This window comes from Xylocopa sonorina, chromosome 4 (genome assembly GCF_050948175.1).
Source record: "Xylocopa sonorina isolate GNS202 chromosome 4, iyXylSono1_principal, whole genome shotgun sequence".
NCBI lineage: Eukaryota > Metazoa > Arthropoda > Insecta > Hymenoptera > Apidae > Xylocopa > Xylocopa sonorina.
Genome location: NC_135196.1, coordinates 14,334,160 through 14,354,320, shown reverse-complemented (window position 1 = coordinate 14,354,320; position 20,161 = coordinate 14,334,160). Strand labels below are relative to the sequence as shown.

At 40.1% G+C, this 20,161-nt stretch overlaps 2 protein-coding genes and 1 long non-coding RNA gene across 5 annotated transcripts; 2 read left to right on the top strand and 1 right to left on the bottom strand.

The window, feature by feature from the left end:
• Positions 1-54: 54 nt before the first annotated feature.
• Positions 55-1,185, top strand: Mtssb (mitochondrial single stranded DNA-binding protein). Its single transcript, XM_076893836.1, has 4 exons — positions 55-154; positions 236-320; positions 566-685; positions 940-1,185. The coding sequence occupies exons 1-4, from the start codon at positions 143-145 to the stop codon at positions 1,143-1,145; spliced, it is 423 nt and encodes a 140-aa protein (XP_076749951.1). The 5' UTR covers positions 55-142; the 3' UTR covers positions 1,146-1,185.
• A 2,216-nt stretch (positions 1,186-3,401) lies between these two features.
• Aop (ETS variant transcription factor anterior open) lies at positions 3,402-17,568 on the bottom strand. Of its 3 annotated transcripts, none has more exons than XM_076894314.1 (5): positions 17,428-17,568; positions 6,201-6,446; positions 5,365-6,117; positions 4,571-4,820; positions 3,402-4,330 (listed from the first exon to the last, which is right to left on the bottom strand). In XM_076894314.1, exons 2-5 carry the CDS (start codon positions 6,415-6,417, stop codon positions 4,036-4,038), a joined length of 1,515 nt encoding a protein of 504 aa, XP_076750429.1. In that variant the 5' UTR covers positions 6,418-6,446; positions 17,428-17,568; the 3' UTR covers positions 3,402-4,035. The 3 variants fall into 3 exon arrangements, with proteins under 3 accessions (XP_076750429.1, XP_076750432.1, XP_076750430.1); XM_076894317.1 differs by having other exon boundaries at positions 5,365-6,027; XM_076894315.1 differs by lacking the exon at positions 17,428-17,568 and adding an exon at positions 12,115-12,187.
• Positions 17,569-18,528: 960 nt separating this feature from the next.
• On the top strand, positions 18,529-19,289 carry LOC143423298 (uncharacterized). Its single transcript, XR_013101811.1, has 2 exons — positions 18,529-18,589; positions 18,963-19,289. It is a non-coding gene; the product is annotated as an uncharacterized LOC143423298 (long non-coding RNA).
• Positions 19,290-20,161: the final 872 nt, after the last annotated feature.

Here is a 20,161-nt window from a genome sequence, read left to right as displayed (position 1 = left end):
AAAACACGGCTTAAGGAGTCACACCGTATGCCTCTATGCATGGGTAATAATATACAAGCGGCTCATTGGGGAATGTAACATTGTTGCTTCAACTACTGCATTTAGTAATTTTCATTCAATTATTTTATATTATTTAATTAAGATGTTTCGGCCAGTAAGTTGGAAAATTATTGCATAAAAGTATAACGTACTGTTAAGTCGATGTAATAAGTTAAAAATATTCAACTATTTTTAGGTTATCTTACGCGTAGTTCCAAATATCCGAACAGTTCAAAATGGGCAAATGTGCACTGGTGTCGACAATACGAGAATGGAAAAAAGTAAGTGAAAGCATTTGATTATTTTTAGCCACGTATTAATATTTATCCGAATGTAAATCACTTTATATTACAGTTTGTAGCTTCTCGTACGAGAGGTTAGGAATCCAATTTAAGTTACTAGTTCTTTATGTTATTTTCTACTCTGAATGTAAAAAGTGTTGTGTAAAACAAAAAGTATGAACACAACTTCATACTATTTTAGTAAATAGTCTAGTATTATATTAGTATAAATTACTTGTTTGTAGCCATAAATCAAGTAACGCTATTAGGAAGAGTAGGAGCGGAACCTCAAAAGAGAGGCAACAAAGATCACCCTCTTGTTATATTTTCTCTAGCTACGCACACTAATTACAAGTATATGAATGGTATGTAATTCATAATAAATTCATAGTTTATAAGCCAATTATTGAATATTTTACAAAGCATTTGAGATGTTTAAACTTTGTTGAGCATTCCAACAAACATTCCTCTTTTTAGATAGTTTACAAGATATTTCAGTTTTCCAAAGTTACATGTTTTTTATCTTTGAAAAGTAATCTTAATGGATGTAAAATATGAATGTAAAACATCTACTTTTCGATATATGTAGACTTATCTATTATTATTGATAAAATTTCAGGAGATTTTATGCAACGAACAGAATGGCATAAAATATGCGTTTTTAAGCCAAATTTACGCGATACTGTTACCAATTATTTGAAAAAAGGTCAAAGAGTGTTAGTTTCTGGAAAAATAAGTTACGGAGAGTTTAAAGACGAAGAGGGCAATACAAAACCAAGTACAGCTGTAATAGCAGACGATGTAATCTTTTTCCAATCCGTGTAGAATATAAAAGTAAGTCTAAGTTATCTGTCTTGTACAATCTTCTTGAATAAAACGTGAAAAATGTATAAATAATATTATTTAATGAAAGTGTTTTTATTTTAAATACTTTCTCTAGTAATATATATATATAAGTAACATATAATACATATATGTTACTATAAATCAATCAGTGTTTAAATATTTATAATAGGTAGTATATATTCATATATTTATTGATCAAAAAGGTTTCAATGCATGACTTGCAATGTTTCGTTTCTAATGAAAAGGAATAATAAAATAATGCTCAAAGTTAGCTTAATAAGTAAATAAATCTCTATTTACACATTGCTTATGCATTTGCAATGAGTTATACAATAAACGATTCGTATTTTCCTAAAATTGTACAAGTTTTATTTTATACAGAATCTATAAAGAGAAACGAAATATAACTTTTCTTGGTAAATGAGAGGAGTAGCTTTTAAATGCTGGGAAAGAAAAAAGAACTCTTGACAACGTTGGTGCTCTTTAAAACTTCTACACATGTAGGTACATGCGTGATACACATGTATACGATATATTTCTAAAGATATGTGACAATCCGAATTAAGAATGTAATCAAGTACAACTTGTATACTTCTTTTAGAATTATTCCAGTTTTAGTGATTGCAGAGTGTTACATTTGGACGTATATAAAAAAATTACCTTTATATGCACCAGGTATACGTAACATGTATAGTACTTGTAAGTAGTAGATAGTCATATACATTGAACTGTCAAATGTACTTAATTATTTGCCAAGAGCAATACCAAACTTTCATTACAATCTAAATTCGGATTGTCCTTAAGAACACAATTTGCATATGTGTATTTCAATATATTTATCATTAATATATATTGTTCTCTCATAAAAATTATATACACGAAAGTTTTTTTATGCACTCGTATTTTTTTTTTACGATAAAAACTTCACGGAGATCACAGTATACAAATAGCCAAATACAACTTTTTCCCCCTTCGGTTATATATAAATTTTTGCTCGCTAATGCACTTTCCATTTTCACAAACTTTTATTTATTTTTTCCTTTCTTACTTTCACATGCACTCCCTCACTCGCACGTACGTATACATACAATGATTCATTTATAACAACATTTTCATATTTTCTGACCTGTTTGTATGTTTGAGTCTTTTGCAAAAATACAATCTTAAGACCAGTTTCTAATCATACCGGCGCCATCGGTCCCTAGTTGCATTCCACTTTTCCTTCTTTTTTTTTTTTTCTTTTAAAGTTTAGGGTCCGTTGGCGAGGAATGTGAATTCCACAATCGCATCGACAACGAACGTAGAAATTTCGAATATAAATTTCTCTTCAGTAGTAAAAAATATATATATATATATATAGATTTATTTATATATAAATTTATATTCGCAAGTGTCCGTGTGTGCGTGCGTGTGTGTATCGTACGTGTATAGTGTGTATGTGTGTACATTTTTTTCATATATATATATATATATAACTCTGGCCCCGAATTCCATTAAAATCTTGTATTTTTTTATTTAATAAAGTTCGTTATAATTTTTGTTTCAAATAATTCGTCAACTTATTTACAGATATCTACGATTTAGGGATGCAAACGATCCTTGACGTTGTTTTGACTGTCTCAAAACGATGGTCGTAATTTTCCATGTTTTTTTTTCGTTTTTGTTTTTGTATATAGAACACTAAACTAAACGCGTATATGTACGTAATTATCGACGATCAGATTGGCACAAACGAGTCGGTGGAACGGGAAACTGGCTTTGGAGTTTCGTCGAATTCGAAAATATTTACAATAGGGACCGCGTTAATACTGGATCCACTTAAAAAGGAGTCGAACTATATTACATTAGTTTCTTTTTAAACTTATATAGAGTTCCTCCGCAACAATTTCCTTTTGTTCGAATAAAAAAATTTGATCGAGATAACCGTATTCAACCTCTAGTTATAACTTAACTACATTTTACTCCGGGAAATTTACCTTCAAGCTAATGTTTACATCACAGAATAACTTTGGAATAAAATACCTTGATCGTTTCCCGCGCACCGTATTGTACGTTCGTCGATAACACTCTTACAAGCATCTCTAAAGTAGTTCGTTGTAGAAGCGAGATACGTTTTACACTCGCGCACGTGCTTTTAACACGACGGATGGAAAACAAATGGCGGAATATCCGCGAAAGTTCAGCTTCACTGAAGCGTCCTCCACAACTGTAGCACGACAATTGGCTCCTGGCTTTCTCTTTTCTCTTTCTCTCTCTCTCTCTCTAGATAGATAGATAGATTGAATCGTAGGTAGCCAATTATCTATTTGATAACGTACGAATATTAGTGAATTACAATAATCGCTTGATCTTCAAATCGATTCACTTTGTTTCAGTTCCGGCAAACCTCGTAGTTAAAATTGGCGAGCGGTCGAAGAACCGGACATCCATGGTTATTAGAGTGTTCGAGTGAAACCAAGTCAATTAAACCATTCTCCTCGTCGTTTGTTGTGTACCTTGATTGGTAAAACTCACACGATATTCCTTTTTATCAGTCTTTTCATTCGGCCCCGGAAGCATGATAACAAACGGTTATTAATATATACGAATCTATCGTCCTCGTAAGTCTTATTATTCGAACGTTGGCTCTGAAAAATGGCGGTCTACTGATTTTTCAAACGAACATCATATGCTCTTGGCGAGACGTCATTCCGGTGAGCGAAGACTGGAACAACTCTGTCAACATACTTCATCATATGTAGCTGACAGAGGATCTCTTCGCAACGTTCTGAAACGTAACCGTTTCTAATTCAAGAAACGATGATGGCAAAAGATCCGTCGACTCTGTCAGCGTTAAACACGTACAGTCGAATCAACGCTACGTCCCGCGTCACTTCTTCTCTTCCGACTCCTGGTTGGTTTTAACGAGATTATACGCGTGGCTTCTATATTTTGCAGGCGGGTCGTGAAGAGGTAGAGGTTGCTGCTGCTGCTGTTGTTGATGCTGTTGCTGTTGCTCGCTTGCCGGCTGACTCATGCTAGACATCGAGAGGTCTGTTGGCATATCGATTTCCGGCTCGACGCCACTTCCGCCTTCTTCTTCCGGTTCTGACTTTATCCGCATTTGCTGACGCAGCAAAGATATGTTCTTTATGTTCTTCAGCTCCGTCGGGTTTCGCAGAAATCTAAACACAAAGAGTTCGTTCCATTTTTAAATCGGCTCTATCCTCTTTCTCTCATTTATTTTTTCGTACAAACTATCAGATCGATTTAACATTAAGCTCTACAGTGTTTGAATGATATTTCATTACGTTGCTGCATTGAATTTAATTTTGCTAATATTCGTAGAGTAAATTTTTTTCAATCTAGTACAACTTTTTCAAACTGATTTTTAGATCGAGAAAAAAAGGGCATTACAAACTTACTGATAACAGTGTCGTTCTCCTTGGACTTTCCGCAAAATATTCACTCGGTAGTAATACCGGAGGGCTCTACTCATTTTGTCGTAATTCATCGAGAGATGATTCTTTTGGATGCCCCACAGCCTTGCCAGTCCAGGAGGATCGACGATTTTGAATACACCTGTCTCCCGACTTTTCCACGCGATATAATGCGTGTACCGTTGCGAGGGGTCGTTTAACAGTTGCTGAAGGAAATCCCACAGAAGTCTACCATCTGTGACAAAGAAAAAAACCACTGCTGGATCTCCACTTCATTGGAATACAAGGTTCTGCATAATAATAGTAAATCTGTTATTACTGGACTCTTATTGAAGAAAGAAGAACGTGACTAGGTCGAAAATAATCTAAAAACTGCGCAGTACCGGTAGAAGCGATAGATATTAAGCTAATATAATATGAACAACGCTTCCCACAAAGGTGGAAAAGAATCTAAAACAAATGTACAGTGGTTCTTCGTCTAACGCAATAATCGCGAAACGTGGTTTCGCATAACGCGGTTAGGAGATTTCAAGAAATTGTCGTAATTCTCGTCAAACCAGGTAGATAACTTCGAACGTGCAGCAAGAACAGCATTCTCGCATGCGCAATTCAGATTATCTGCACAATTTAACGCGTTGGTCATCGACAGTAGCGATGTCATCACGTTCGTGCGCTCGTCGTGTTTTTAGACCGTTAACTTGTACGCGTATCGACTTTGAAATCGTGGGGAACTTATTCGAAACATTTGATTCAATGGATTCGCGTACTCGAGCACTTACTCGTATTAGGTTCCGGCGAATCGCTCGGGAAGAACTCCCTCGCGGCATTGGCGGGGTTCGTTCTGAAGGCACCGGGCGTCAGAGGCATCATTGGTTGCGTTAACGTAGGACTGGGTTGGTCCTTGACGCAAACTTCGCTTAGCCTTTGCGCTGCAAGCGCGGTTGGCGTTGCTGGTGGACTCCCAGTGACCGCTTGTTGATTGTCCTCGTCCGAGTCGCTTTTGTAAACCTGGCTTTGGGTTCCCTCCGTGTGCCCTGGGGAGCCGGCTTGGCTGTCCACCGACGGCGCCGGGGAGAGGGTCACTGAATTTGCGGACATTAACGAGGCCAAATTGGCGGTGTACGGGTTCTCTGTCCAGGTTGGTGTCGGAGGGTGCGAATGGGGACTGAGTGGGTACGCGGATGGCCTCGTGGGAGTCACCGGACTGCTGGGAAGACACCTCTGAAGCTGGTTGAAGTCTCTGGCCAGCATCGAGAGCACGTTGTGCAACACATCACCCGCGCCTGGGCATCTCTCCCCCAAGTCTGCCTTGGTCAGCAAGCAGAGCGCCTTGCCGTTCATTTGGAACATGTCCATGTCGAATTGGGGTAGGTCGAATTCTCGCTCGGCCCATCGGAGGAACGTCGCCACATCCTCGCGGGACCACAGGCGTGGATCTGAAGCTGTTGGAGACGTACAATGGGCTCGGTTAGTTTTGCGTTTCTTTCGCCTTCCAATTTGTCGTACGGTCTCTAAATTTTCGGTCAACTTTTCTAGGTGAGAGAGAGATATCATAGAATACTGTCTGTACTTTCGGCTAACCGTATCGAAAGAGGGAAGATTTAATGCAGCTTACCTAAACTCGCTGGCAAATGCGTCTTGAAGTCGAGAAAGGGACTGGGCGGCGGGTGTGTGGGTGGGAAATTCATGGCGGGGCCGTATCGCCAAAGTAGCTCCGTAGGACTAAAAGGCAAAGATATACCCGGTGGCAGCCGAGAGTCCATCCCCGTCATTCCACCCCCGGTCGAAACCGGCGGCAATTGCGGCAGCTGAACCGATGGCAACAATTTCATAACACGTGCTGCTTTATCCTCTCTTCTCTCTGGAATCAGAAAGACACGGAAACGTGTTTTTAAATCGTTCTCGAGGCTAGATCCACTATAGATCCACTTTCTTTATTCGCACATTTCTCGTTTACTGTCCATATTACAGAAATTTAGCATTTAAAATGAAAAGAAGGGTACAAGGGGAAAATCCTGTGGATCGCATACATATGTATACAAAGAAAATTGAATGGGCACGTCGCAACGCTATCTGTCAATTCGAAGAAGGAAAATTATTAGCATAGACGGAAGAGGTACGAGTATTGAAGACAGCAGGAAACGCGTATTTACATAACTTATTCCTATCGAGCCCCAACTTTTTCCGTTCCCTCATTTCGCAGCTTCCATTTATATAGTATTACTATCATATATCTGCAGATTTCACGTATTTATATCTCTTCGATTCGTTTTGAACACGCGCTTTGCTTAACAGGATCGATCGCGTACAAGTGTATTCGATGGTGGAAAGAAGTAGTTTTCAACGGAAGAAAAATCACAGGGAAGAGATGTTGGCACGCGAAGGTCGACGTGCCATTGTTTCGCACCAGGAAATTCTCGCTCGGAAAACGTGCAACGTGAACCAACGGGAGGGACAGAGAAAGAAAATTACCAAGAGAAGAAAGGCAGGAGGGCGATCGCATAAGAGAGAAGGAACGATGGAGGCATGACACTTGACACCTCGGCTATTCCTGCATTCGATCGATTTTTAACTCTAACGTAGCTTGGAATTATTCTTACGAGGTTTATCGATCACATCCGCTACTTGTTATTGTTCCGTTCTTTTTTCCTCGCAAGACTATATCCAAGCGTAAGTTAATATTTCTTCAATACGGAAAATCCAATGTCCAATTTTTTGTACACGCGAGTATTGCTTTTGTTTTATTTATTTTTCTTTTAAATCATACATTTACGGATCGAAGGAATGAAACGAATAAACTCGCGTAAGAATAGCGGAACGAAAACCAGTAGACGAAATGTGATCGATCGAGCATCCAGAACGGGCATTTCCGGCTTAGAGGTCGCGGCGAGTCAACGAAAGGAGGAAGTTGTACCGGAAGTCATAATCAACGCAAGAAATTGCACGAATGATCCTCCGAACAAAAAACTACCTCTGCCTTTAGTAATTGCATATTGCTGGCCTTTTTGATTCTTCTTGTACGAGTTATTGAAAATAATTTCAAGTAACAAGATAACGTGAAGTAATGCATAAATCTAGTACAGATCTTTGTACTGAGCTACAAATAAGAACACATCGCGGGAAATTTTTGAAACGATCGTCCTGCATAATTTCGACAAATCTAGAGGAACCGAAACGAAACACGAGCGCAAGGACCTGTTGTTTGAGAACATTGGAAAGCAAGAAAAATTTTTAAACCTAAATATAAACGCAAACAGACAAAAAAGGAATATTTCGTCCCATCTCCGTTTTCTTTAATGTCAGAGGTTCGTTATGCCTTATTCATAGACGCTGTTACGTAACTAACGAGAACTGAACGAAGCTAGTACGATTTGGTCGACATTCGCCGTCGTTACTTTTATTTTTTTTTTGCATTATTCTTGGAATTAAAATATAATTATATAATGTTGTATAAACGTTTTTTCCGGTGATTTTTTCTCTTTTCTCGCATAGAAAAATTACAATTCATTTCCATTTGCGATACATTAATGGGATTTGTGCCGACAATTTATGACGATTTTTAAGTAGCGTTTGAATAGATCGATGTAAGTTAGATATGGTAGAACCTCCTTTATTCGAACATCGTTCATCTGAACGTTCCACTGTATTATTCATGCGATCGTACTATTACGTGTTCGTACATAAATATACGCAGTGTATATTTCTTTTTGCGAAACAAAGTTTGCTCGTAATGATATCGAGCTTTTCTTCGGAATCGTTGACAATTTCGTTTCCGATTCGTTTTAGTCATATGGATCGCATCTGGAATTGATCGAAAGGGGAGGAAGAAGGAGAAACAAAAAGAGTGGAAAGTACAAGACAAGCGTACGGCTCCATTCTTGCTAATAGTGGAAGGCGGAAGATCCTTGAGGAGGACTTAAGATTTATCGCAGAAGGAAGAGTCGATTCTCTTTTCTTCCGGGTACTCGACTGCTTCCTCTCTCCTTTTCTCTCTTTCATTATCTGCCTCGCAGCTTTGAATTTCTGTCGAACTTCATTACGAGGCAATCTACTATTGATTCACTGATAACACCTGGATATATCTAGCTGATAACAAATTGATTACTACCTGCACAGCAGGAAATTATTGGCTGTTAATTGACTAACCCGAACAAAAAGCTCCTCTACTCTTAGCTGTAGAACAGAGTTTGCCATTCTCTAAATAGGGGGTCATTTCTTATTTACAAGCTAAAACAAATGGCGACGTGAAACAATAATTATTACCTTAGATTAATTGTTATTACCTTACAATAATTGTTTAACTTTGTTTTAAGCTTCGAAAAAGCTTCTGGCCAAGTATAATACATTCGAGACTAGTACTGCCAGGCTCGCACGCTATATACTCGTAGCACTCGCCGTATTCCACGTATATGTATAGCACCATTATAGTAACACTTTCTAAAAATTAAGGTTTCAATTGCGAACTTCTTTGTACCGGTCGCAGACGCCCTAGTTGCACTGAAAGTTCCCGTATAAGGTTGAAAAGTTCTCACGTGTGCGGGTGTTCACCGCACGTGCGGGTAATTCGCGGATAGAAAAGTCTGCGGCTGCTTCATCCGCGATTTACGTCCTCTTGGCTTCGAAGGACCGCGTAAAGGGTTTGCCATTATACGATTAATTAAAAGTATACGAGTGTTCCTTTCCATCGTGTATTTTACACGTTTTCTAATCATCACCGACAGAATTTAGAATGTTAAACGTTGCATAAACCTTATGTTCTTACGCGACCAATAATATCTTAATAAAAGTCGATGCGAACGTTAGCCACGTAAAACGCGGCGCTTATCAGAGGATAAGAAGACAGGAAAAACAAAGACCACGTAAAAGCGAAGAACAGAGTATCGATCACGTCATAAAGCTGTTATCAAACTGACTTCCGTGTATGAAACGCGTTGAAAAAAAGGCTTTCACGTTTAATATTTCGCAATCAGTCACGTCACTGGTGTACATACATACATTTCCAGTAATTCTGTGACGACAAACAAAAAAGAAAAGAAGAAAAATGTAGTTCTTTCGACGGTTCAGAAATATACAGATTCTACGAACTGGTAACGTTTTTGTGTTAGCTACGATCACCTGATAATTGTTCACGATCTGTTATTCAAAATGAAATACCAATCCATTAAGAGCCGTTCGCTTTCAGTTTTCAAAATCGGTTAGCTTGCTACTATAATGATCTCTTCCGCCATAGGTATTTTTCTCTGAGCCTGTTGCAACAGAGATAAGCATCTAAATCTATCCAAAGGATCATCCACGGCGCAGCTAGGAAATTTGTATAATCGGTGATTTACGTTGCGCGTGCGCGATAGATCATCGTGCACACTGTTCGAGCGTAACGTGAGTGTGTATTGTAGATGAGGTAAATAGAGTGTACCGAGATCGGAGAAAGTCTTCGGTTGGTTACTGTTCTCTATAGATGCACCGCCGTCGTTATTACGTAATTTTCTTGCACCGTCTTCTCTGGTGCTTCGCCTTGCGAAACTCTGTTCCGAGTTTTTCGAACAATGGACAGTTCTGGGGGAATTATCCGATTCCCCAAACCGTTTGCGTTAAATACCAAAGGAAAGTTGAACGATACGTTTAAGCCCCGTTCCAGATTATTCGAGCCGCTTAAATCGAAGTCGCTCAGGCTCGAGTAACTCAACTTCCAAGTTGAAATTTCGATGGAAACGCTGAAAGAAATCACGGTTAAGTAAACGCGTGGACGTTTGATTCGGAATAATAGCCGATTGTTCGCGAATCGGTAGACTGACGATGGAAAAAGAAAAGCCGGGTTTCCACGACCTTGAGTTGGTCGGTGAACTCGATGGTCGCGCGTCCGCTTACGTCACGTTCTCGCCAACTCACAAGGAAGTGCTTTCTCGTCCCTCCGCGGGCAGAAAGAAACAGAAAGAGAAACAGAAAAGAGAGATGCGGGCTGAGATAGCAGTCATTCGTGTAGCGCACACAAACAAATCTACGTCCGTCCACTTTACTGGTATAATCCTCCGCCGTTTCCAGCTTCGTCGACGTCGACGTTCGTGTCATCGTTATTGCCAGAGTTCAAATAATACCTTCTCTAACTGCTTATAACAAATTATACTCTTTGCACTATTTACAATTTTTTAAATAGTAATCCCTTATACCTTTTTTGATCTTCTACAAGAGTACTACTCATAAACTCCCAGAAATATCGATTTATAGACGTAAGTCGATTAGCAGTGTATCTTAGAGACACATACACAGCAGATACCGAAGATATTCAGAGCTAGTATAATTTTGTCTAGTTGGAGAAGATGCGAGTTTCGATGTTGTACGTGTACCTGTAGGATTTACAAGATTCGATCGTAAATCTAGAATAACAATTTTCTTTTTTATCTACAAAGACATTAAACGCAAAAGACGAATTGTAATGGAATTTATTTAAGAATCGTACTCTCGTGAACTTTAAAATGAAAGCCGAAAATCTCCCTGGTGAAGTAGATCGATCGTCGATCATCCGTAATCCAACCTTTTCGTATCAATCATGGTATATCGATAAAGTAATGATAACGATTCACTTTGCCCGATCGTGTCTCCGTGCGGCATGGAAATTTAACGTCCGCACCCGAAAATCCTCTAGAATCGGACGATTAGCGAGACCCATTCGAGCCGAATTTATCGCGAAAATGAATGACGAAAGAGAAAGAGGAAGAAAATAGCGTGCGATGGAAGAGGTCAGAGAAGGGAGGGTCAGTGACACGTCGTCGAACAGAGGTTTATCAGACGAGCGACCGACCCACGTGGTTAGTGTTCTCCGCCCTCTTTTATACCCTCGCTCGCCGGCCGACTAAAGAAACTGCTTCTGGAAAAAATAAAAAGCACTACTAATGTAAGCGTTATGCGTGCTTCTTGCGCTTTCCGTTATCTCGTTCTGCTCTTACTTTACTTTCATTAATTTTCCCGTACAGCTTTCCTCCCCTATTCTCCGCACACTCGTTTGTTATCCATTATTATTCTAAACTGCGTTTCTTGCTTGTACGTCGTGCTTGGCATTTAAAAAGTAGTTGTAACTTAGTTGAAACATTACTGAGAAAATGAAGCATCGAAAAATAATTTCGCAGAAAGATAAAAAGGTCAGACGATTAAAGGAATGCGTTCCTCGACTTGGATACCTATAAAAAAGAAAATAATACAGCGATCTAGATGTTCTTTGAAACGGTTGCGAAACCACCTTACTGTAAACACGATCGAGAGGCGAAAAGAAACGAAATTCAACCCCGTTGACCGTTACATCGTTCCACCCCAAAAGTTTCGCGCCGCTGAAGGTGTGGAAACGGTTTTTATCGGCCGGGAAGCACCTCAAAAGTTCGAGCTACCTGTTACTCGCGGAGAGGAGAATAAAGGAAGGAGCGATAGATCGAAGGTGAATGAGAATCTCTGCGGAGGTATATACAAAGAGAGCATCGAGGCTTCGGATGCACGTGCGTGCAACTAACGCCGACCGGAAGTCGATAAAAAGGCTGCTTCACCCTCGTCACTCAGCAGCAGCTCCTCCTCATGGGAACCAGCCTCTTTCTTCTCTCTTTATCCTTCCACGCTTCTCGTTCCAGTTCGTTTCTTGTCTCGTCTCTCCTCCTCCCCCCTCCTGGCTCCTTCGCCGCCCTGTGATACCGTCCCTGTACGGTCCACCCTCTTCCCAGGAGAAAAGGTTTCTTTCAAGTGGCCCAGTAAACTTGAAAACCATCCACCAAAGATGCACTTTACTCTCCAAAGGTGTTCCTTTCTCCTACAGGAAGATGTCTCTCGCCCTCTGAACAACATTTCTTCTCTCGTGGCTTCGGTTTGTTTTCTCTTTTGCTTATCCTCTTCTTCTCTTCGCTATACGATACTATTTTCCCTTTCCTTTTTTCTTCTCCTTGCGATTGTTTCGCAATTGGGGCAACTGTCGTGTACATAAAAAACGATATACAGTAAATCGCAAGAGTTTACAGGATTTCTTTTGACACTAATAACGCATGAAAACGTAATCGATTAACTATTTAAAATCCCTGTTCCTCTTCGATAAATACTTCCAACTGGAATTACGAATATGTGGCCTTTTACGATTAGTTCTGAGCTTGTATAATCGTTTTATTTCTGAAACAGAGGTCATCATCGTGTGCAAGTTTCGACGTTACGCGTAACTGTGCCGTCTCGTCGAGGCAGTGGAGAGTTTGGCAGGTTATCGAGCGACCGAGAAGACCATGTTTACAAACACGGTATCGAGGAACTATCGCAATAATATCGACAATTATACACAGTCGATGGTTTCTTTTTAACGCGATATCGAGCCAGTAAAACCGACCGAGTACAGCGTGGAAAGCTTTATCGTCTTCCCTTAACGAACGAGTGATTGAAATAATTCTAACACCTCCCAAAATACATTATCCGAACCTTACGCTCGCGCTCTACTTTTTACACTCTTTAAAATAAAATTAGAATATCGTGTGGCCGTTCAGAGAGATCAATGTTGCGTCAACAAACTCAGCGTGCCCTACGCAAGAAGTTATTCAATATTCAGTCCTCTAACTGAAACGATGTAAATGAGTCAAAACGGTTTGCTTCAACAATTAATTTCTATAGCAGAGATTCCACGGAGATTATCGTTCAAGCGAGAAAGAGTTTTCTCCGGAAGGAGGGAAAAGAACCGATAGAACAGCGGCTAAGATATTTTAAACATGACTTCCTCCCTCCTCGAGTTTTCCTCGAAAGAGGGGAACCGGATGCCATCTATCGCGACCGTCTGCTTCCTCTTGCTTCCCCCCTGGAATTAACCGAACGAACGAGAAAGAAGGAACATCTCTTCGGGGACCGGTTACCGAGAAACAGAGAAAGGGAGAAGGAAGCAACAGACGCGGCGTAGAAGAGATCGGTAGAGGAGAAGAAGATTGAATTGACCGCTCGTCGAATTCCTCGAGAGAGAGAGGGAGAAAAGAAAAGCAAAAAAAAAAAGAAGAAAAGGCAAAGACAGCACAAGACAGGAATATGGGGAGGGGGGAGAGAAAGAAAAGTTCAAGGTCCGTGCTTCCGGTCTGCATACAGACCGGTTTTCCTTCTTGTGTCGCGAAAAGGACGGAAACGAACGGGACGGACACATATTTTGAAATGTCTCTTTGTTTACGAGATTCGACTTTTTTCCTTTTAAATTTATGCATTTTATTCTCTTTCAAGGATGCTTTTTTTATTTCAAATTTCTGACATATATATATATAAGGAGGTTCGTCGTTTTTCTACTATATTTAGCTCCCAGGTATCCGCGTTGTTTTTATTATAACCGATTGGGGCTGGTGTGGTGAACATTGGAAATCGATTGAGACACATTTTCGTGAACAAATATTAATATTCCTTTCCTTTAATACAGTTACTAAATTTCCTTTAATACAGTTACATGTAGCTATTGGATCATTTATGTAAAGCAATTAGCTATAATTAGTGAGATTTCTACTTGGAACAGCATACGTGTACGAAACAAATAAGTATCGATTGTGAAGAGCTCTATTGTTTTATACTCGTTGCTGGTTCCCAGAAAAGTCGTATTACATACTTGCAGGATAACCTAATTATCATGGGTATAATTTTAGACTTAAATGTAACAAAATTCAATGCTCCGTTGATACTGTTACATTCATGATGTCATAATTTCATTCGGTTATAAAAAAAACAAAGATGATTTGGTATATATAATTTAAGATTATCACGAGAACGTTTCGAAAACGTTTTTTAAGTGCGTGTTAAGATTAGTTACTCTAATCTGTTAATTGAGATACACAAATATATATATACCGTTCGATTATTACAAGATCTTTTTTTTCATAATTTTTGATAACAATTTGGAGGAATTTTTTATCTGCAATTCGAAACTATAAAACACCTGTACAGTAGAGAAAAATGAAAGAAAAAGCTAGTGGACATTTGCCGGCGGTTAAACGTCGACACCTCGTCCACGATCTTAACGATCGATCGAGCCCTCCCTCGAGGTTCTGGAGAATTTTCCATCCCCCTTGCCGCCCTGAGCTACCGTAGAGCTTCCTCCCTCACTTCCTGGTTCCCGGCTCTTCCGGCCGGAATTGCGTTTCGAAAGGCTTTCTTCTCTCACCCTCCCGCCACCCTCTCCCGCCCACTTCCTCTTCCTTCTACGCCATTTCTCCCCTTTAACCTCTTATCAGCCCCCTTGACTGCGATCGAAAATGGATGTAAAAACCTTTCGACCGAAACCTCCTCTAGCTACCGAGCTTTTTCTCTTGGTATACTTGGGAATTTACGTCTGTATAAACCGTTGGAAACTTAAATTATCTAAGCTGTTTGATAGAAATTTTAGAGAGATTTCAGACGTTACGTTTCAAAGCAGAATGAAGCTCCGTTTTTAAGAGAAGTAACTTTGGAAATTGGAGTACGAACTACGCGCGTACAAGTGGTAAAAATCTTCGAGATAAAACGGTACGTGGCGAAATCTTTAGTAGCTACTAACAAGCAACAGTATTGCGTTAACCACGTAGAACCATTTTTCTCAAGAACGAAGCACCTACCGCAATACTGTCGTTCTTGATTTTCGTCTTATTTCATCCGTGTTTTAAGACTATTATTTTTTTTAGAAAATGAGTTACACATAGAGATTCGTCATACCTAACGAGAATCACGATTCACCGGTGACAGTATTGAAGTTTCTCCGAAGGAAACGGTCATTTGAGGAACTCGAAGTTTTGATACACGCAGCTTAACCGCAGAGATTAAGCGAATTCTTACAAAAGCGAATGAGTCGAAGTTCAACACTGTCGCTTCCCGGATCTTCGTCAATGGGGGCACGGATGAACCGGCACCGATAAAGGAGGCGCTTGTCCGCCGCGCGATTAGCGAGAAGCTCGACTTTCGCGTTTTTTCTCCGAAACGGCGGAAAAGAGAGAAGCGGTAACGCGGCCGCGCTAAGGAGGAAGGAATTATGCATGATTTTGTTCGAGCTCGCGCGTTATGTAAATGATAACGTGCAACTTCCTGAATAACGATCAAGGAGCGTAAGCAACAGCCGCGCGGCGCAACACTTACGCCAGCCAACGTTCGTGTGCGTCGCGCCTAAGTGGGAGAAAGAGGAGGGGAGGGTTATAAATCCTTCACACAGTTGGAAATTGAAGTGTACAGGGGACACCACAAAGGGATTAAGCAAATCTCCTCCTTTTTGTTCCTTGCTCAAATATCATTCTGCGTACGTGGAATGCGGATGTTTACGCGAGCGCATATTTTTATATATACATATATGTATATACTATATATATAAGCATGTAAGAGATAGTAAATTCTGTTTTGTAATTACGGGCTCGTAGAAATGAATGTCGAGAGCTTTTTATTTTCCAAAGTGTAAATACACAAACTAAGGGTAGGAACGGCAACATATTTTTCTTGTACACAATGTACAACATACCTTCTGCGCAGTGACTATACATTTCGACATGTTACACTTGCATATTCATTCGTAGTTTAGCGATGAATATTGCAGAACTATATTAATAAGTATATTTTAATCGTATTACTTATTGCTCAATTGATTAAATGCATGGGTCAGATTTGCTCGATACATGTTGCGTTCATTATCGACAAAACTTTTTAACAAATTCTATCATTATTTCGCCTGTAGCGTTTACAAATAAGAAATTACAATCTCTTGAAATATTTAGTAGACAGTTGAAAAATTTGTACATATCATACAGTCATTTGCGATGCTATCTATACGACAGAAGTGTATAAACGAAACAAAACGGAGTTTAAACGCAGGAGACGAAATATACGACGCGAGTTTGTTTACATCGCGCCTAAATTTTGATTGACGTACCTGCTGTCGATAAGACGCACACCATTTATGTGTTATCGAAGCCCATTGAATTTCTCATAAAATCGAATAATCTTGGGAAAACCTTAATTAAAGGATGATTAGATTTGAACTCTGAAAACGAAACTCGTCGATAACGACAATGGAAATTAAGTAATCAGCTCAGGCGTTTGCGCGGCGTGGTTCCCTATTTTAATACTACTTCCGCAAAACGTAGACTAACTTACAAACGCAAACGAGTTAGATTAACCCAAACAAGTTGACATCGATCATGGTAAACGGACTGTTAATTAAAATGGCAAGAATGCTAATAGAATAAAACATTTCCATAATTCATTGTGCAGCTTGATAAAAAGATAGAGATCGATCACGATTAGTATTTAATCATTCCCAAGTCGAGAATGTCGCTGATATGTACATATTTCGAAAACGTTTTAAATATATCACAGAACGAGAATGGTACTCGAATCGTCTTTTGATTAACACTATTAAGACCAACTGTAACAGCAATCTCGGTAAATGTTATTGTTCAACTGATAATTTTGTCAAACTGTGCTAGGTAGCTTGTCGACAAGTGTGAAGAACAATTCATTTGCGTTTAAAATCTTATGTAACTAATTTAAAAATAACAACGGAAAATCTTGTTTCAAGACAATTCGGTTCTTCGACTGGTAAATAATATCGTGTTAAATGGCAAACTTACGAAATGGATGATATATTTAAAAAATGATTTCAAATTCACATGTACGCGCGCGCACGCGTGAACAAAATCTTGTGTGCAGAAACGGTACAAGGAAAAGTGGAAGAAAAACAGTAACGGAAAAAAGCATCTTGAAACGCAAGATAAGTAATCGTTTTTACTTGCGTAGCGATTTAAAAAGTGACGCTTGGACGAGCAACTTCGCAGACTCCATAGCAGATACCACACGCAGGAAAGTTTAGATAAGAAAAGAATAAGAAGATAGTAAGAAAATAAGATCGTTACCTCAACTGCGGTTTGGCCGATAAACCGTCTACTGCGGCGTAATATCAATGCTGGAGATCGTCTAGTGAATAGAAATAAATCTCCTCGGCGGTCATTGGGCAGAAATCCGCGCCCTAATACGTCCCGACTACAGCCTGGCATCCACAGGTATCCTCGAGACACCGTCCACGCGCACGTGTATCTTTTCTTCCGTTACTCTTCTCTATCCCTCTTCCACCCCCCTCTCTCTCTCTCTGTCTGTCTCTCTGTTTGTCCCTTCTCCTCTCTCCCACTTCTTTTCACCGCACCTTCTTGTACGTATTTATTTATACATCCAGTCTAATGTCTCCGGATAATCGTGTGGGCTCCGATTTGTCTTCGCACACAAGTCAATTCCGCGATCAGACGGTTAAAGGTTCAGTTATCTCAACACGGATATCAGCTTTCGGTGTACGTACGAGAATAAGTCCAGGGGTATCGAAATATTCATATGTGTACACGTATATCACAGAGCGGCTATCTACGCGGCTAACAATAAGTGTATCACAGTCGGCACCACTCGAATCACTCACCCTCCCTCTCGTCCTCTCTTATCTCTTTCTTGACGAGTCTTCTCGAGACGAGGTTATATAGATTCGCGAGTGAGCAACAGACGAATCGGGAGGAGGATGCGGAACACGAAACGGATCTCCTTTCACCTCGTACACGACTCGATTCTTCTTACGAATGTTTGAAAGTCACGGCGGACGAATACACCGACAACACCGACTCACCGAATCACGGAGCTGGCGAGCGACTGAGCCGCGAGCCGCGATCTCCGCTGGAAGCTTGCCGCCATACCCCCCACTCCTCTCTCGCGCGCCGTGAGAGACCCGCGACGTAGGCGCATGCGCGCGGTTCCCTCTGCCGTATAACGCGTTCGACGAACGGAGACAAATGGACCACCGGAACGCGCGACCCGTCGAGTCGAACAAGGACGGACAGACAGCCGGTTACATGGCGCGAACGGAAATAATCGAAGCGTTGTAATCGAGTGGGAAATACCATGGGCACGTTGGTGGGGGTTTTACCGACTTCCTCGTAGCTTCCGCGTAATCGCGATCCTGACGGTCGACGCGGACTTGCCTTTTTGCGGATTTGATTGCGTCTTCGCGAGGTCGAGCCATTTTTCGGATAAACGTAAGTATAATTCGTTTCGATCGTTCCCTTTACTTTTCGATCGAGACGAAACACGCGATTGGTTCGGATCGAGATTCTCAATCCGTACTCGAATCGTTTAAGACGAGCGTACAATTTTTAACACTAACAATTTACGTACGAACGCCATCGATCTCGTTATGCTAACTTGTGCGAAATGAGGTTAGAAAAACATATCGATATCGATAGGTTTGACGAGGTTTTCCCAACGATTTTGGACGAATGGAATTTTTGAATTGGAAAAATATTGCATTCACAAGAGAAAGTTCACAGTTCCTGGATTGCATAAAAACAACCGATGCTACCGGGTATAAAAGAAATGTTAATATTTTTATATTTTTTGCAGGTATTGATAGTAGTTGAATGTTTCGTTAAGCTCGAAATGTCTGAGGAGTATCTAAAGGCTCGACGCGACCGAGAAACGCTGTTGAAAAAATCATACCGTGGACGTGGTGCGATCAGGGGTTATCGAACTGGTAATGAAGTAATTCAAGGAAGGGGATCCGACTTTGGTGCTTTTAACCGAAAGAAATTTCGAATTTCATAATCGAGAAGGTATCCGTCAGCACGACAGAATGTTAAATCATCGAATCCGATGGGGAGTAATCGCATCGAATAATTCTGATAAGCTGATAGGAGATAACAAGTCGATATTCCGACGGCCTTTTGAAAAATAGTCTCATCGTTTCCTTCTTCCGATCAGTTACTTCAGTTGGCATATGCATGTCGCTGTATTTCAAGGTAAAAGCAAATACTTGTTATCCACGTGGTAAATTAATTTACATTATTCAGTTCAACCTATTACTAGCATTCGTTCGAGTTCAGTTTCTGTTAATCGATGCAATAGTAGTAATTTTAAGCGATAAAGAGTTGATACACTTCCTCGCGTACGTACAAATATTTTTTTTTATGAATCACTCCTCTGTACTTTGTTCACAAACATTTCCGGTGTTCAAGATGATTAGGCTGAGAAGTTTAAAATTGATACGTCACAGTTTCAGCGAAGATAAAATCACGGTGCGGTATTTTAGAGACGTTAATCGTCGTTACTTAACGAACAGGTGCATAGGTGCTGCGTTTCTCTCCTTTCTTCTGTTTTCTTCCGTAAGAATCCGCAGGCGAGTTTAAAGAAGGACCGCTTCGAGAACCGATGCAGGTAGCCCACGTTTCTGGACGCCCACAAACCTGTTTTACCTGTTATATCCTGGCTGGCTTATGAGTACCACCGATTCTTATGCTTGATCTTTTCCTTCTGCCTCCTTTTTTCCTTTCCAAAGGACCCTCGAAAAAGGAAAAGTAATCGGAGAAAAAAGGTGATAGGAAAAAGGGAAACATCGAACGATTCATCAATCAAATCAATCGATTCATCCTTAATTACAGCTTGTGCTAGAGAATATACCTACATATCGCATCCTGCTTCGTTTCTAATAAAAAAGTTTGAAAAAAAAATTGTTTCGCAATCCTTGATTATTTATAAAAAGAACAAACATGAACTGTATCGATTAAGTATATATTAAAGATAAGTCGCAACAATAACATCCAGGAAGGAACGTCTGTG

What these genes read in the sequence shown, in the direction of transcription:
- Mtssb (XM_076893836.1), top strand. An exon ending in CAATACGAGAATGGAAAAAA is followed by an intron (nt 321 to 565) that starts GTAAGTGAAAGC and finishes ACTTGTTTGTAG; the next exon opens with CCATAAATCAAGTAACGCTA. An exon ending in TAATTACAAGTATATGAATG is followed by an intron (nt 686 to 939) that starts GTATGTAATTCA and finishes ATAAAATTTCAG; the next exon opens with GAGATTTTATGCAACGAACA.
- Aop (XM_076894314.1), bottom strand. Translation starts at nt 6,417, where the DNA reads ATGAAATTGTTGCCATCGGTTCAGCTGCCGCAATTGCCGCCGGTTTCG. An exon ending in GCATTTGCCAGCGAGTTTAG is followed by an intron (nt 6,118 to 6,200) that starts GTAAGCTGCATT and finishes TCTCTCACCTAG; the next exon opens with AAAAGTTGACCGAAAATTTA. An exon ending in GGAGAACGACACTGTTATCA is followed by an intron (nt 4,331 to 4,570) that starts GTAAGTTTGTAA and finishes CTTTGTGTTTAG; the next exon opens with ATTTCTGCGAAACCCGACGG.